This window comes from Pleurodeles waltl, chromosome 3_1 (genome assembly GCF_031143425.1).
Source record: "Pleurodeles waltl isolate 20211129_DDA chromosome 3_1, aPleWal1.hap1.20221129, whole genome shotgun sequence".
Lineage (NCBI taxonomy): Eukaryota > Metazoa > Chordata > Amphibia > Caudata > Salamandridae > Pleurodeles > Pleurodeles waltl.
In genome coordinates, this window is record NC_090440.1 from 786,379,334 (window position 1) to 786,395,877 (window position 16,544).

A 16,544-nucleotide genomic window follows, 5' to 3' on the forward strand; every position below is an offset into this window, starting at 1 on the left:
TTTGGTGTTAAGAAGACGCTATGAAAGTCAGGAGGAGCTACACTTTTTTTATTTTTTACATATGCGCTGTTCTTTGACACATGCTTTATGCATGTTCTTTGGGAGTAAACACCCCTTACTTTACCGTTGAGGTCCCTTCCTGATTATGAAGCTAGACGCCATGGCGTTGGGGAATTAATTGAACTTGGCACTTGTCCCTTGCTCCTGTGATAATATAAGGGACTTTGTTATAGATTATCTCTAGATATGGAGTGGCATATAGCACTGCTGGGCAATATGACAATGCATATAACATATACCAAAATATAATAAATAAATTAACTGTAAATCAGTGCAGGGACCCCTTGTCCTAGCTTTTCTAGTAAGGTTATCATACAAATAGATTTTTAGCAATTTTCCATGGGGTGAATCGCCTGCTCTTTAAAGTGTTTGCCTCAATCAGTCTCTTGCAGCCTCAATGGCGAATGCAACATGGTGTTTTCAGGGATCTATAACATTTTGGATTTTGGATAGTGATAAGAAGAGGATCAAAAGGTGCTACGTAATTTATTAAACGGGGCATGTGTGTATGACTGCTGGGATTTATGCAAGTGTGCAGGTATGTGCGTAGCTAGTGTTTGTAGCAATCTCTGTATGTATACATATATGTATCTATGTGTTAGACCTGGCAGCTTTTTGGTGTGTCTCCCCTGTCTTTTTGCCTTATGACCTCCTGGTTTTGGACTCTGTTTTTGCTGGTTTACTGTCTCTGAGCACTTCACCACTGCTAATCAGTGCTAAAGTGCAAGTGTTCCCCATATAAATTGTACTGTGGACTGGTTTATCCATAATTGGCATATTTGATTTACTAGTAAGTCCCTAGTAAAGTGCACTAGAGGTGCCCAGGGCCTATAAATCAAATGCTACTAGTGGGCCTGCAGCACTGGTTGTGCCACCCACATCAGTAGCTCTGTAATCATGTCTCAGACCTGCCACTGCAGTGTCTGTGTGTGCAGTTTTGACTATAACTTCGACTTGGCAAGTATACCCACTTGCCAGGCCTAAACCTTCCATTTTCTTACATGTAAGACACCCCTAAGGTAGGCCCTAGGTAGCCCCCAGGGCAGGGTGCAGTGTATGGTTAAGGTAGGACATCTAGTAATGTGTTTTCTATGTCCTGACAGTGAAATATTGCTAAATTCGTTTTTCACTGTTGAAAGGCCTGTCCCTCTCATAGGTTAACATGGGGGCTACCTTTAAATCTGATTAAAGTGTAGATTCCCTTTGGGAGCGGATGGTCATGTGGAGTTTGGGGTCCCTGAGCTCACAATTTAAAAATACATCTTTTAGTAAAGTTGATTTTAAGATTGTGCGTTTGAAAATGCCACTTTTAGAAAGTAGGCATTTTCTTGCTTAATCCATTCTGTGACTCTGCCTGTTTGTGGATTCCCTGTCTGGGTCAGTTTGACAGTTGGGCTGTTCACACCTCTCCTGTAGACAGTGACACAAAGGGGGCTGGGGTGTAGCCTGCATATCTTGATTAGCCATCTGTGCTGGAGGGGAGGGGAGGAGTGGTCACTCACACTTGAAAGGACTGTGCCTGCCCTCACACAATGCCGTCTCCGACCCCCTGGTGAGTGTATGGGGCCTGGCCTGGACAAGGAAGGATCTTGCAAACTCTTGAGACTTTGCTTTGAAGTTTGCAAACTTCAAAGGCAGAACTGGGTATAAGAAGCAGACCCAAAACCCCAGACTTTGAGAATCTTTCTGGAATCAAGAGGAACCTCTGCCCAGGAGAAGAGCTGAAGAGCTGAAGGAGGAGTACTGTCCCTTTGCTGTGTTGCTTTGCTGGACTGGCCTGCAGTTGCTGCTTCTGCCTGAAAAGAGTGCAAAGGGTGAACTTTGCTGTGTGTCCTGCTTGAGAAAATTCTCCAAGGGCTTGGAGTAGAGCTTGCCTCCTGTTGGAAGTCTCAGGGACACCAAAGACTTCAGCTTCCTCGACCTGCAGCACTGGGAACTGTGCCTTTTGTGCTGCTCCAGAGGAGAAACCACTGCGACGCTGCCAACGACGCCGCTGGCCTGCCCTGTGACCTGCCGACCCCGCACGGAGTCGCATTGCCCCACTTCGCTCCGCGACCCTGGTCTCACTGACGCCGCCATCGGACGACTTCACTGAGCCGCTGCTCGCACCGTGACCTGTGGGCTCCGCACTCCGGCGTCACCTGCTCACACCGCAGCCTGGGCCTCCCCGACGACGTTGTTCCTGCTGACACCGGCGCCGCTGCCTGCGCCGTGGCCTGTGGACACGGCTTGTGAGGAGCACGAAGCACCGTCCCGTCCTGCGCCGCAGCCCTGGTCCTCCGACGCCAGCACCATCGGCTCCAGTGTCGTCACCAGGCATCCTTGCCTGCACCGTGGCCTGTGGACACTGCTCGTGAAGGTCACGAAGCACCGTCCTATCCCGCACTGCTGGCTTGGGCCTACCGACGACAGCGCTTCCGCAACGACAACGCTGCTACCTGCGCCGTGACCTGTGGGCACTGCACATTGCACCGCCCGCTTCACACCGCAGCCCTGGTCTCACCAACGCCACTGGACGCCATCACCGAGCCGCTGCCTGCACCGTGACCTGTGGGCACCGCACGTCGCATCGTCCCGCTTCACAACACTGCCCCGACACCATCCACGCCAGCGCACCTGATTTCATCAGCCCGGAGTTCGATTCCCGATGTGCGTGACTTGAAGGTCCCGACGACTCCTGCACTGACTCCGGAAGCGACGCTGGTGACGCCGCTCTCTGGAGCTCACCGAGAGGATCACGACGCCCTGCGAATCCAAGGTACTGTTTGTGGGTCTTCCCGACACTGTAGCTGGCCCGCGACGCCGAGGCCAGCCTGAACTTTTGGTTTTGTTGTTCACGACGCCGTGATAGCCCCAGGTGGAGTTATCGACTTCAAGGAACTGTGTTGTTAAGTACATCTTGCAGCATTCATATTTTTATTACTGTATGTTGGATTTTTATTGTATTTGGTCTTGTTGTATATAGATAAATATTGGCTATTTTTCTAAAACTGGTGTGGTGTCCTTTTGTAGTGTTTTCACTTATTACTGTATGTCATGTGCAAATGATTTACACATTGCTTCTGAGATAAGCCTGACTGCTCGTGCCAAGCTACCAAGGGGGTGAGCAGGGGTTATCTGAGCGGGTATCTCCCTTATCCTGACTAGAGTGAGGGTCCCTACTTGGACAGGGTGCAAACCGACTTCCAACTAGAGACCCCATTTCTAATACTATGTATGTATTAAGCTACGCAATATGCTGTGTATGCATGTAAATATTCGTTGCCTTAGCTAAGTATGTGGCTTTATGAGTATGTATAAATGTATGCATATATACGTGTGCAAGTAAGTAGCACGGTATGAAGATATGTTAAAAGAAGACAGTGAGCCTTGTAGCCAACAAACTTCTTTTGATTTCTCCAAAAATCTGAACTGAAAACATCAATTGGCCAGTGCACCAAGTAGGCAGATCTGTATGTAACTTGCATGATACAGGTTAAAATTCCAGCAGGAATTAGTCTGTCTTTCAAAATTCCATAGTCGATTAATTGAGTAGCATAGACTTGATTAACAGTAAAATTTCTTACTACAACCCTTGGAAACCCTAGATTTCAAGTACAATGTAAAACTCAAGTTATTACTGTTAAAGTATACTTCGCCAATTAGTATTCCATAATTCCTATTTTTTGCTATGCCTTTAACGCTGTATTCCCACATTCTAATAACGTCTGTGAGAGTTCTCATGTATTCTAATAATTCTTACAGCTCAGCTAGAGGCCAATGCTTGCTACTAGGAACTTCCCTAATAGTTAGCCACTCTCACAACTGCATCACTTAACTCTGTAAAAAAAATGCTGTTCTAGAAATCACTAGTATTAAACCCCCTCGTTATGTACCCTTAGGGTTGTTCGTAGCAATAAGATATATTTTTAATTTTTGTAAAATCCATAATTATCTTGACAGATAAAGGACTGGCATAGTCCCCACAATAAATACTTGGCCAATCAACACTGCCCGACAGAACAAGTAAGCAGCCACAGCCAATTACAGCCAACCATACTTAGCTCCCCACAACAGGCCTTTGCTGTGGTATTATTCTATTCTGAGGTGTCTCTTCACATGCTAGATGAACACTTCAATCCAACTAGTCCTCAGCCTCTCTGATTTTTTCGAAGTGCTGTATCACTTCAAATTTGAAATCTATATTGGAGGTGTGGTTACCTACTGGTGTAGAAGTGTAAAACACCAACAGGCCATGCATTATGGCATGGGACATATCACTTAACCCATGATTTAGAACCATTACCACTTTACATCATCCTTAAGGTTGCAGTGTCAATGTTTTGTAGACCATGTGGGAAATAATTTAACTATTCATTCCCCCCAATGGCTTTATGTTGAACTGAAAATCCTTTCTGAACACGTACGACTCACTTTTTAGATAGCTGATAAGGTCTCACATTTAAAGCCAGCTATTTCCTTGCTAGACAGATCTTGTGCAAATCCAGTGATCAGGGTGCTTAGCAAAATACTGCACTAATTATGAATCCACAATATAACGTTGCAATTCTCACCAGACACAATGTAACACATGTGTTACGAGTATTCCCCCAAATCAGGCATAGCTTGTATCACAAAGTGTTCTATTAATAATTAGCCCATGGGGACAAAATGCACTAAAATAAACACATTGGATGGGTTCTCTTCAGCTTCAAAGCCTGATAAAACGTATTTATCAGTGCAAAGGGAGCAATGATTCAAAGAAGTTTAAGTTCATTGTGCACCAAATGGAGAATATTGCGCAAATTCTGTTGTGCCCCATTAAAAGCCTTTACATAGGGCTATTGGCAGCATGGCTACAGAAGCCCTAGCTGGATGTCATAGTATTAGGCACCCTCCAACATTTTACTACTGACTTCCAAGCAGTGCCAAGTCATGGAGCTATCCCTTTCCTCTGGTAAGCTGCAAAATCATATCTCAGCAGTTGGTAAACTTCCACCATAACAACAATATTATCAATCAATCTTCGACATACCATACCTTTCTGACATTATAGAAATCCCGATGGGGAACGCACTTCAACTCTTTTAGTTCTGACATTTCATTCAGCATCTCATGGAGCTTGAACTTTGATCCTAGGAAGTTCAGCCGGCGGTGACAATAAGTTTTTCTGCAAAACAAAATCCAAAGGCCACCTTGAATAATGAACACACATAGGAAAAATGAGTTCCATACAAATGCACACTTATGATTGCTCTGTTGCACCACTACTGATTTCAGAGGTGCAGATTTTTTTTACAAAATGGTGTCCCATATTCTATGTCTAATTATAAGTAAATGTCCACCAGCTTGTGACGGTGCTGCAATTATTCTTAATGGCTACACGTATAACTTGATGGCTGTCTTAGAAGTCTTATGGGGAGGATTTGAAGGTCATTGTATATAATAATTGCAACCCAAGTCATCACCATGCTATTTTTTAAATACGTTAAGCTACCATTTAATAGCAAAAAAGATATTAGGGATGTTTTTACCAAGACTGAATGAAATAATGAGGCATGACATGAACGACTACAATCAAAGTTCTAGGGTGAGTCTGTACATTTATCTTATCACTGAAGCTCTATGCTATCCTTCTTCAGCCAAGGTATAGGAGGCTGGCCTGGTTTGTAGTGGGTACCTGAGGTACTTACCCCTTATACCACGCCCAGTTATCCCTTATTAGTGAAATGTAGTCAGTGTCTAAAAGTCAGGCTCTCTAGGGGTAGTGTGGATGGGCAGCCAAGGCCGAACTAGGAGACATGTAAAGCTCATGCAATACCACTGTAGTCACAGAGTACTCACACACATGGAAGAAAATACTCAGTATTACAAAAATAAAGGTACTTTATTTTGGTGAAACAAATGCCCAAAATACCTTAGAGGCTATAATCCCTTAGGATGTAAATAATATACACAGTATATGCACTAGAATGCCGAATTAGCTGTAAAAACAGTTAGAAAACAGTGCAATTAGTAAAAATCACATTAGTTATAAATGGGCCTAGGGGGAACACAAACCATATACTAAAATAGTGAAATGCGAAAGTCGATTTCCCACCTAGGCAAGTAAAGTGTGTAGGGGGGCACTGGGAGTAGTAGTAAACACCAAAGGTAAGTAATAGAACTTTCCTAGAACACACAAGAACATGTGAAAGAATATTATGCAAGAACCAGAAGAGACTGCAAGACACCAACAATGTATTCCTGGACCTGAGGACCTGTGGAAGAAGGGGACAAAGTCCAAGAAGCACTGAATAGTCCAGGAAGAACAGGAGCCCCTGCTAACCTGGATGAAGGTGCAAAAGAAGAACCACCAGTGAAGAAGAACAGTCAGTACAACACCCAAGAAGATAGATGCGGGTTTCTGGTTGGTGCAGATGATGTCCCACGCCGGATGGATGATTGCAGTCTAGTTTGCGTCGCTAGATTCTGCCAACAAGCCTTGGCACACGCAAAGCTTGTGGTTAGCGGAAAATGGCGCTGCCCAGGAGCAGGGGGGACTTGGTGGCCTCTACCCAAGAGGGGGAGAAAGAGGAGGCTCTCAGCAACTCAGAGAGCCCTCAGAAGACCAGGCAGCATGCACAGGAGTCCCACAGCAAATGGGGCAAAGAAGGCGCAAAAGGAGGCCCACGCAGCACTACACAAAGGGATCCCACGCCACCGGAGAACAACACAGGAGGCTGTGCGTTGCAGGAAAGAGTGCTGGGGGCCAGAGCTGCATAGTGCATGAAGAACTTTATGGAAGGATGCCAACAAGCCTTGGAAACTGCAAAATATGCAGTGCAAGGTGGCACTGTCTTGGGTAGGGAGGCAAGCCCTTACCGCCACCAAAGTTGGAAAGTTGGTCATCAGGACCATCAGGACCACTTCAATCCACCACCTGTGTTGCTGGATCAACGCCCTTCTTCAAGAGAGGGGACCCAATCCACCAGTTGTCACTGCAGAGGGGTGTCTGCTGAAGCAGGGAAGTGACTCCTTCACTTCAAGGGAGATTCCTTTGTTCTTCTGGTGCAGGCTGAAGACTGGCTGACCTCTGAGGATGCACGACTGGGAAACAGTTGCAGTTACTGGCAGGAGCTGAAGATATAATGTTGCAGAAGTCGTCTTTGCTTCTTTGTTGCGGTTGTAGAGTTCCTGGAGGGTCCAGATGCAGTTTCTTCAGTAAGAAGGTGAAGTAAATGATACTAAGGATTCCTGCTGGAGTCTTGTGATCTGAATCTGAGGAAACACCCAGAGGAGAGACCCTAAATAGCCCCGATAGGGGGATAGGTCAGCTTCACAGGTAAGCAACTATCAGGGAAGGATTCTGACATCACCTGCTGGCACTGGCCACTCAGATGCTCCCAGAGTTCCCTACCACCTTGGAATCCAAGATGGCAAAAGCCAGAGACCCTCTGGAGGAGCTCTGAGCACTACCCCTGTGGTGGTGATGGACAGGGGAGTGGCCACTCCCCTTTCCTTGGTCCAGTGCAGGGATTGGGGGTACCTGATAGGGTGTAGACTGGGTAGGGCACCATCTGTGCCCTTCAAAAGCATTTACAGAGGCTATGGGAGGCTACCCACCCCATGCTTGTAGCACCTATTCCCAAGGGGAGAGGGTGTAACATCCCTCTCCCAAAGGAAATCCTTTGTTCTGCCTTCCTGGGCTTGAGCTGCTCAAGCAACAGGAGGGCAGAAACCTCTCTGTGAGGTGGCAGCAGCTGGGGCTGCCTAAAAAACTTCAGAAGGCTGTAATGGCAGTACTCGGGGTCCTCTAATGAGCCCCCCAGAGTGCATGGAATCATACAACCAATGCTTGCAAAAGCCTTGAGGTATGATTCCAACATGTTTGATACCAAACATGGCCATATTCAGAGTTACCATTGTGCAGCTGTACATAGGTAGTGACCAATGTATAGTGCACGCGTAAAATTGCGTCCCTGCACTCACGAAGTCTGGGAAAATGGTCCTGGATGACGTGGGGGCACCTCTGCTAGAGCAGGGGTGCCCTCACACATAGGTACTTTGCACCCAGCCTTCAGGGTTGGAAGGCCTGGTATATGGGTGACTTATAAGTGAACTGGTGCAGTGTAAGTGGCTGTGAAAGGGTGCATGCACCGTTTCACACAGGCTGCAATGGCAGTCCTGTAGAAGCCTTTGCATGGGCTCCCTATGGGTGGCTAAAGAAATGCTGCAGCCCAGCGGGATCCTATGGAACCCCAATGCGCTGGGTACCTAGGTACCATATACTAGGGACTTATAAAGGGTGACCAGTATGCCAGTTTTGGGTGAAATACTGGGTTACCAGTATGCAGTGACAACATTTAGAGGCGAGAAAGCATAAGCAGGATCCCAGTGACACAGTCAAACACACTGACATCAGGCAAAAATTGGGGGAAACATGCAAAAAAGAGGGTACTTTCCTACACAAGGTACTAGGATAAAGTGGTCTTCCACTCTTTGGGACATCTGAGAGGGGACATGGCATCAGCGCATAGATGGATATCTCATACAAACTTCCTCATTCATTACTTGATAGACATGACAGATGAGTCCTTCCTAGTCCTTTAGAAGTTTGGTCTAATGTATTCTATGATGAGTCCTTAAATGTATCTGGCCACTGCAGTTCTGTGCCGTCCCTCTTAAATCAAGCAGTGTTCCAATTTCAGGGACATGTGAGAGGAGACGTGGCATCAACGCACAGCAGAAAAAAAAGTAGTTGATGTCAGCCAGGGTAAAGTTAGGTTGGCAGAATCAGTGTTGGAATTTCAGGAGCTCCACAAATGATAACACAGCACAGAATCTAAATTGAACTGATTTCCATCATCAGCAAGCGGTTTTGTTTAAAAACTGGCATGGACATAGCCCTCAAAACCTACATTAGACTCCCCTGCAATAAACTACTGTAGAAATAAAAAACTGTACTCAAAAGTGACATGAATCAAAAGAAAACGTAATATATTCTGGCATCATTACAAAAGAAAAGGTGTAGTATGTTGCACTTCCCAAAATAAACTATCCCTGATAAAACAATTACAATGTCAAGGTAGAGTCCATATGTGAGGGCCTTCAGTTAATGCTCAAAAAATAATTGTGATAACCGAGATTAGTTATGCCAGAAATGAAAGCCTACAGGAAGTCATTAAAGGGTGCCCTCTGTGACTGCCATCTCTGCGGTGCATGTCTAACGCTCTGTTGTAGTGTTTGCCTTCTTTAGTTCACTACTCGAACAACCCAGAACAGGATTGTGACATAGCAATGCTTTGGTCTGACTCACAGTAGCCATTAATTGTCTCTGAATGAATGGATGTGGATGATTTAATGGGGTTTCCCAAATGAAAGTGACGCATCCATTATTACACAATATAGGACAAGCACTCAATTTCAAAAGCCATTCCAGTTTGAGGCACGTGATCTGAACAGTATCATGCATTACTCGTAATGCATGGATAAAATATCTCACATACAGCACAGTAAAACATCTGACACAATGCTGATAGGAGGAGGAAGCCCAATGAATGAATTGGATTATAAATGCATTAGTGATGCAACCATCTTCAAATACAAGCTTGATTTATCAAGGCATAACCTACATTGGGCCATCCGTGATGAGAGCCAGGATGTGGCTGAGGTCTACGGTGTACGTCTCCAAGTGTGGGTAGGGCAGACTCCGTGGCTCATCCTTTTCCAACTTTTCTTTGTTGTCGTATACAAAGGGAATGCCCTCCTTCATAGCTACGATGTAATTCAGGTTTGCGTGCTCATCCTCAAGATTGAATGGGTCCTGTCCCTCACCTGGGGGTGAGTGAAAATCTGTGCAAAGAGGGAAGAACAAAGCAAACAGAGAGGTGAGACTGTGTCCTCATACCATTCATTCTAGACTACATTTGACCTGTGATAAGGTGAGTACAGTTTTGAGCAACATATTGATCCCATAATCTGTACTGAGGACAAGGGTTTCCTGGAATAAAATGAGGGACACTATAACAGACTGCACACAATAATCTTTTTTCTTTTTTTTAAACTGATGATGAGTCTTCATGGGATCTAATATCATGTAGGACATTGGAATGTCTATTGCTATTTCACCTAGATTTCACAATTTGCTCTGCTCGCTTTAATATAATGAGCCATGTTTTCATTTAAACTCTAATAGCCAAAAGCCTGCTTTCTTTTTTCACAAATAAGCATAATGATAAAGTCAGATGATTTTTGATCCCTTTGTCCCTGCTTTAATTGGTCCCCAGGGCACTTTAGTATTACAGAGGAGGCCACAGGCGTTTGCACCGCTCCTTCTGCAATTCAAATTGCACTGGTGCTAAATATGTGCCTGTGTGCAGTCTCAAGGGAGTGTTCCCTCATTTTGATGAGGGTATGGTCCTATGTAAAAGAGAGATCCTTTGCGTTTGTGCCACGCTATGTTAATTAAGTGGATGCAAAGGCAAAGAAGCAGTCAGGAGGGGCATTGACTGGTCGCTTCAAAGAGGTGGTGCACAGTCAGTATGTCCCCCAATGGTGCCCATTGCAAAAGGGAAAATGGAGTCTTAGGGGCTCTCGAGCATCCCCCTGCAGGCAAGTGATGTTACTCACAGCACCCATCTGCAGGAGTATATGTGCCCCCTTTGAGGTCAGGCTAGTTGCAGCCTGCACAGTGGAATGTAGACTGTCAGATTCAAACTGCCAGTTTTACTTTCACAAATATACTGCTCCCAGGGCAGGTATGCGTTTGTTGCTGCACAGCATATTTGCTATCATACTGCACACTGTCCGACCTTGATGAGATTTTCCAAGACAGCGGAAGGACACAAATACATCAACATCAATTAGTACTTGGTCCATGCACTGGAGAAATAAAAGGAAGTGGTGTGAGGCATATGCTGGCCAATTAGGCGGCAGCTAGAAAGAAAGACAATGAAACCAACAAATAGTAAGTAATTATGTTTCACTACTTCACCCACGAAAAATAAATGTATAGCTGGAGTTGAAAGTAAAAGAATAGAAAACAGGGCAGACAAGCGCAATAGTTGCTTAGCTGTTTCACACCCAGAAACGTTTCTTTTTCATTCAGCTTCAACTTCATAAGTCTGATGATTTCTGTACATTATTTTGACTGATCTGTTCTTTTTCAAGAGGGGCATACTCCTGCCTTAAAAATTAATCACACCATATTTTAAAGTGAAATACATGCCACTTAGGACAAATAGAGCTGTACATCCTTAGTAAGAATTCATTGTATACCAAATAACAACCGCAAAAACATGAGTCTTATTAGCCGAATGCAGGAATATATGCATAACCCCAAACACACTTAATGAGTGCTGTTTATAAACAGAACATATCACTACATGTCTATATGTACAAATACATACATATCTAGGTATTTCTAAACTAATATGTAATTGCCCCCTTATATGCAAGGTTTAGAAAAGAATGTCCTCTAAACTGTAACCCACCATTTTTGTTCGCCTTAACAAAACCCCAGCAGTCAGCATCTGCAGACCACTTTTTCTTTGCTGCTACTTTGCCAAGGACACAAATATACCTTGTAGCAGGTTGCTTAGAAATGGCCATGTGACCAGTTCACCTGTGTGATAAAAGTTATAGCAAATTATATAAATGAACTACAAGATTCAGTTTCTCTTATATCATTGTTTTTTACCCAACTAAATAGATTTACTGACATGTGATGTGAACTATTAACCCCGTGTCTCTCGGAGTTTCAACGTTCGAAAGGTATCATTTACTTGTGCATTAAAAAAATCTATTGAGAAAAAATCACAGAATGGAGAAAGTCCTTGCAGTGCAGGTTTAAGGCTGATATTTTCTCTTGTTTAGCTGCAAAGGTAGAGCAAGAAAACTGCTCACCTGGTAATACTTCATCTTCAACTTTCCAACTCTCATTATTCACGGTGGACAGGTATCGGGCAGTGGTTCTAGGAAAGCGATGGTAGGCCAGTCGTGTGTACTTCTCACGGATGAGGAGAGCTTTGGCTAGGCCAATGGCAGCCTGTTCGTAATCATCCACTGTCACCTGTGGGAAAACAATAGACACACTTTCAGAGATGGTGGGCACGCGCTTCAGCTGGAGATTGAAGGACAAACTTGGTTGCCAGAGAAATCTGTTGCTACACAGGGACAATGAAAGATGCTACTTCTGAGTGTGGCATACAGTGAAAACATGGCTGTCCAGTTACACTAGGTATCAGTGGGAAGCTGGTCTCTGAATGTTGGTGTATTGATACAAACCCTGATACCATGTCAAAAGACCCATCCCTCTTTTCAAGACAGTAACTTATCATCATCAATGTCCCAATGTAAATGACCTTAGAAGTGGTGTTCCACTGTGTTGACCATAGATAAGCATGCCTGTCAATGGAAGAGCATTAACATCTCATATGTTCACATCATATCACCTTTCAGCTCTAAAGCAAGAAGAGGTGCAACACTAAAAAGTATGCTGAGGCTAACGTGATGGAAGCACATTTGCATCACATGAGATTGGTATGTGGCCAGTTTGCAACCAGGCCAGAGAAGCTTGATATATATGTATGCATGTGGGATTGCACTACTGAATATCAACACCAGCAATACTGTGGCATACTAATATCGAGGAAAATATAGAGGAACAAAATTTCAAAAGCTATGTTCATTTAGGGAAGTGTAGATTTACTGTTTCTAACTCCACAAAGGGTACCTTGAAGAAATATGTACTGCATAGGTATGAATATGTGGAGTTAGGGATTGCAAATCTATACTTACTTACCTGTTGATATTTTATTTTTGATATTCTGTTCTCGATATTCTGTCCCCCTGATATTGTTGATGCGATATTCAGGGGGCACACCTGTCTGTGGTATTTATATATTGCGAGCCTAGCGGAAAGGCAGCGGAGTGGTAGCAACAGCATCAGAGTTGGAAGTAGACCATTAGTTACAGAACAGTATAATTACACTTATGGTGAGAGTAATTTGATTATGTTAATGAATCATGAAAATCCCATAGTTAGGGTAAGATGACATGAGCAGAAGGAGAGTGGGTGTGACGTGTGCAATAGCATTAACAACATTTACACATCCTGGGCTCCTCTGATTCTCTGTAAAGACTTAGTAAGCCAGACATGTTTTCACGAAACACTTTCCAAGGTCACTGTGTACTTTCCACATCATGATGTACTGAACCATGCAATTTTGTGTGGTTGAACAAATGAATAAAAGGTGAAAAGGTAACTTTTAGTATAATTGCAACTCCTTAATGTTCCTAATTCTGATGTAAATGTTCTCAAATCTATTAAAGATTAACAAAAGTAAAAACATGAAGCACTGTTTCAGGCAACTAATAGTCAATATGTTATTCATGAAAAAGTCTACTCCAACCTGTAACTTGTCAAAACACACGGAAGAATAAGTGAAACATTCTGTGCATTTTATTCTTCACATAAATATGAATAAAGAACCTAGCACAACTGCAGGATTTTGTGTTGCAAAGAAGGCCTGGCTATTCCAAAGATTGTTATCTGATTTAGAGTTAGGATAACGGAATATCCTCTGATTTCTGTAGGAAATGCCATATTTGGTAGAGAAAACAGCTACAGTGAAGGAAATTCCAACGGTGGCATCTCTTCCAGATGTAGCACTTCCATCCAGCTCTAAATCGAAAATGCCTAACAGCAGAGTTTATTCGGCAGCAGGGAGCTGCACTCCTTTTGAGAATTAAACATGATGAAGGCCTTTCCCTTATTATGAACAATCCCTAAAATGGAAGCTATTGTACTCATGAGGATTCTTTTGAGTTGCAACGCATGTCTAGGCAACATATATAATTTAGTGTTACTGCATGGCTCTCTTCACCTGACATAAAAAGTTCAGACAAAACCTAAACAGTTCCATTAAGTCCTGAATAGCTGCCAAATCTAGCACATCTTCCATCCAGGGAACTACTAAAGTGTAGACCTCTACAATGCACTAAGTCTCATTAAGTGGACCTCTGGAGCAATCACTAATATGGAGTCCTCTAGAGTACATTGCTTATTGGTTATCTGGGAAATCCCAAAGATGGTGGTCTCAAGTACACAAGGCCACCTTGTGATGGAACAAATCACAATGTTGTGGCATTCAAGCACCCATCATACCTTTTCCATCGGATTAAGATGTATTATAAATAAACGTAACAGGCACAACAGTGGACTCTAAGGCGGTCATTCTGACCCTGGCGGTAAAAACCGCCAGGGCCGTGGTCCGCGGGAGCACCGCCAACAGGCTGGCGGTGCTCCTTTGGGCATTCTGACCGCGGCGGTACAGCCGCGGCCAGAAACGGAAAGTCGGCGGTGTACCGCCGGCTTTCCGCTGCCCAGGGGAATCCTCCATGGCGGCGCAGCTTGCTGCGCCGCCATGGGGATTCCGACCCCCATACCGCCATCCTGTTCCTGGCGGTTTCGGCCGCCAGAAGCAGGATGGCGGTATGGGGTGTCGTGGGGCCCCTGCAGTGCCCATGCCAATGGCATGGGCACTGCAGGGGCCCCCGTAAGAGGGCCCCACTTAGAATTTCAGTGTCTGCCTAGCAGACACTGAAATTCGCGACGGGTGCTACTGCACCCGTCACACCCCTTCCACTCCGCCGGCTCCATTCGGAGCCGGCTTCCCCGTGGAAGGGTGTTTCCCGCTGGGCTGGCGGGCGGCCTTTTGGCGGTCGCCCGCCAGCCCAGTGGGAAACCCAGAATGACCGCCGCGGTCTTTTGACCGCGGTACGGTCTTCTGGCGGTTCCCGCTTGGCGGGCGGCTCCCGCCGCCCGCCAAGCTTGGAATCACCCCCTAAGTCTTTAATAGGACTACACACCTGAGATAATCCCCTCACACCTGGCAGCTGCTTGCAACTGTCAGATTATTTCCTCACAAGGGATAATAAAGCAAATTGAATGTACAAACATTCTCTAGCTTCTCCTTTAAGCTACAACACATGTTTTCCCCTTAACTAGTTAGGAAATACAGAAACACATATAGTTAAGCAATGACAACAACATGAGTCAACAAACCAGCATGTCTAAACCAAATAAAGAGAAAAGAAATCCAGAAGGAACAATTTGCGAACCACTGGGCTAAAATGTTCTACCCGGTCACACCCACACAAAATTCCCCAAGCAATCAGGAGGATGTCTTTCATACTGGTAGCCACAGATCTCAGACATTCTAGACAACTGCCAAGGACCATCTCCTCTATTACACCCATGTGATTCAGAAGGCCATCACCACAGCTCACATGTAACTTCCAACTACCTTGCTACTGTCTCTTGGCATACAATGTATGTCAATATCAGTCAAGAGCATCACACCACTACATTCTTCTTCACACACTTTCACCTCAGGACACCAACCAGCAGCATGAAAGGCCTGCTTCAACTGAGGCAATGCTAGAGAACTAATTCTAAAATGGTTTCTAGTTGTTTGAGAGGTTTCGTTGTCGCCAAGCACAGTGTGTAGTTTGACTTCACGTCTGCTCAGGAATGTCTCTACAGTGGGGACTGGCTGAAAGGCAAACCTGTAGTTGTATCCGGTAGATTGTCAACATTGAAATGATCATTCTTGATTGAAAAGGGTGCCTAGAAGACCTCCTTGTGATGGAAAATCCTAATTATGTGACCTTCAAACACCCATAATCCCTCTTCCATGATATTAAGGTGTCTTGTCACATAAGTCATTTTCCATCTAGGAATATATATAGGATGAACATTGTTTATCTGTTGTAGCCCCTAAGAGCAAATCCTTCAGCACATATGAATCAAGGAGTTTGCAATACAATTTGAGACTCATTAACTTTAACACTAAGAGTTAATAAGTTCAAACATCACATCAATATGTATTATTGAGCCTAGCAACCACGTGTTACTGGCTGTAGTTATGACTAAGTCGGTTAGTCCTTAGAAAAGCAAATTCTTTGATCACACATCACATCGGATCTGATTCACAAGTGTACATGAAACCTTCCACAGTAGTATATATATATATATATATATATATATATATGTGCAAGCTTGCAGTTTGATACTCTCACAGAAGTTATTTAGAGAGCCATGCATGCAAATCCAGTAGGCAGATATCTTGAAAATGCATGGAGGATAAGGACTGCATTACCACTGCTAACCAGTAGATTTCTTTGCATGCATTATATAGACATGAAAAGCTGCCCTACCCCCATATTGATGTGAAACATATCTTACAAGCATTAAATGCAAGTGTAAGACTGACCCAGCACTTTCTTCTGTACATAGAGTAGTTCTGATGTATCCAGAAAGGAAAGACTCTACTTGGTCTGAGGCATTGGCCTTTAATATGTACATCACTTCTAGCAGAAGTTTAGCAATCCTCTCCACCCCCACCCCCAATGGTTTTAAGGCCTCACACAGCAAAAACAAAATTGGCAGTCCCTCATGGTAATAATAACCAATCAAACACAAACATATATACACACAAACATACCTACACACACACATC

At 44.2% G+C, this 16,544-nt stretch overlaps 1 protein-coding gene across 2 annotated transcripts in view; it reads right to left on the reverse strand.

The window, feature by feature from the left end:
• Window positions 1-16,544, reverse strand: part of AMPD3 (adenosine monophosphate deaminase 3) — a 101,517-nt gene that overhangs the window by 55,296 nt on the left and 29,677 nt on the right. For both annotated transcript variants that reach the window (XM_069223619.1, XM_069223618.1), the window contains exons 4-6: window positions 11,926-12,091; window positions 9,654-9,873; window positions 5,080-5,209 (exon numbers count right to left, since the gene is read on the reverse strand). In XM_069223619.1, the coding sequence (XP_069079720.1) occupies window positions 5,080-5,209; window positions 9,654-9,873; window positions 11,926-12,091 (516 nt within the window). The remainder of the gene's footprint in view (window positions 1-5,079; window positions 5,210-9,653; window positions 9,874-11,925; window positions 12,092-16,544) is intronic.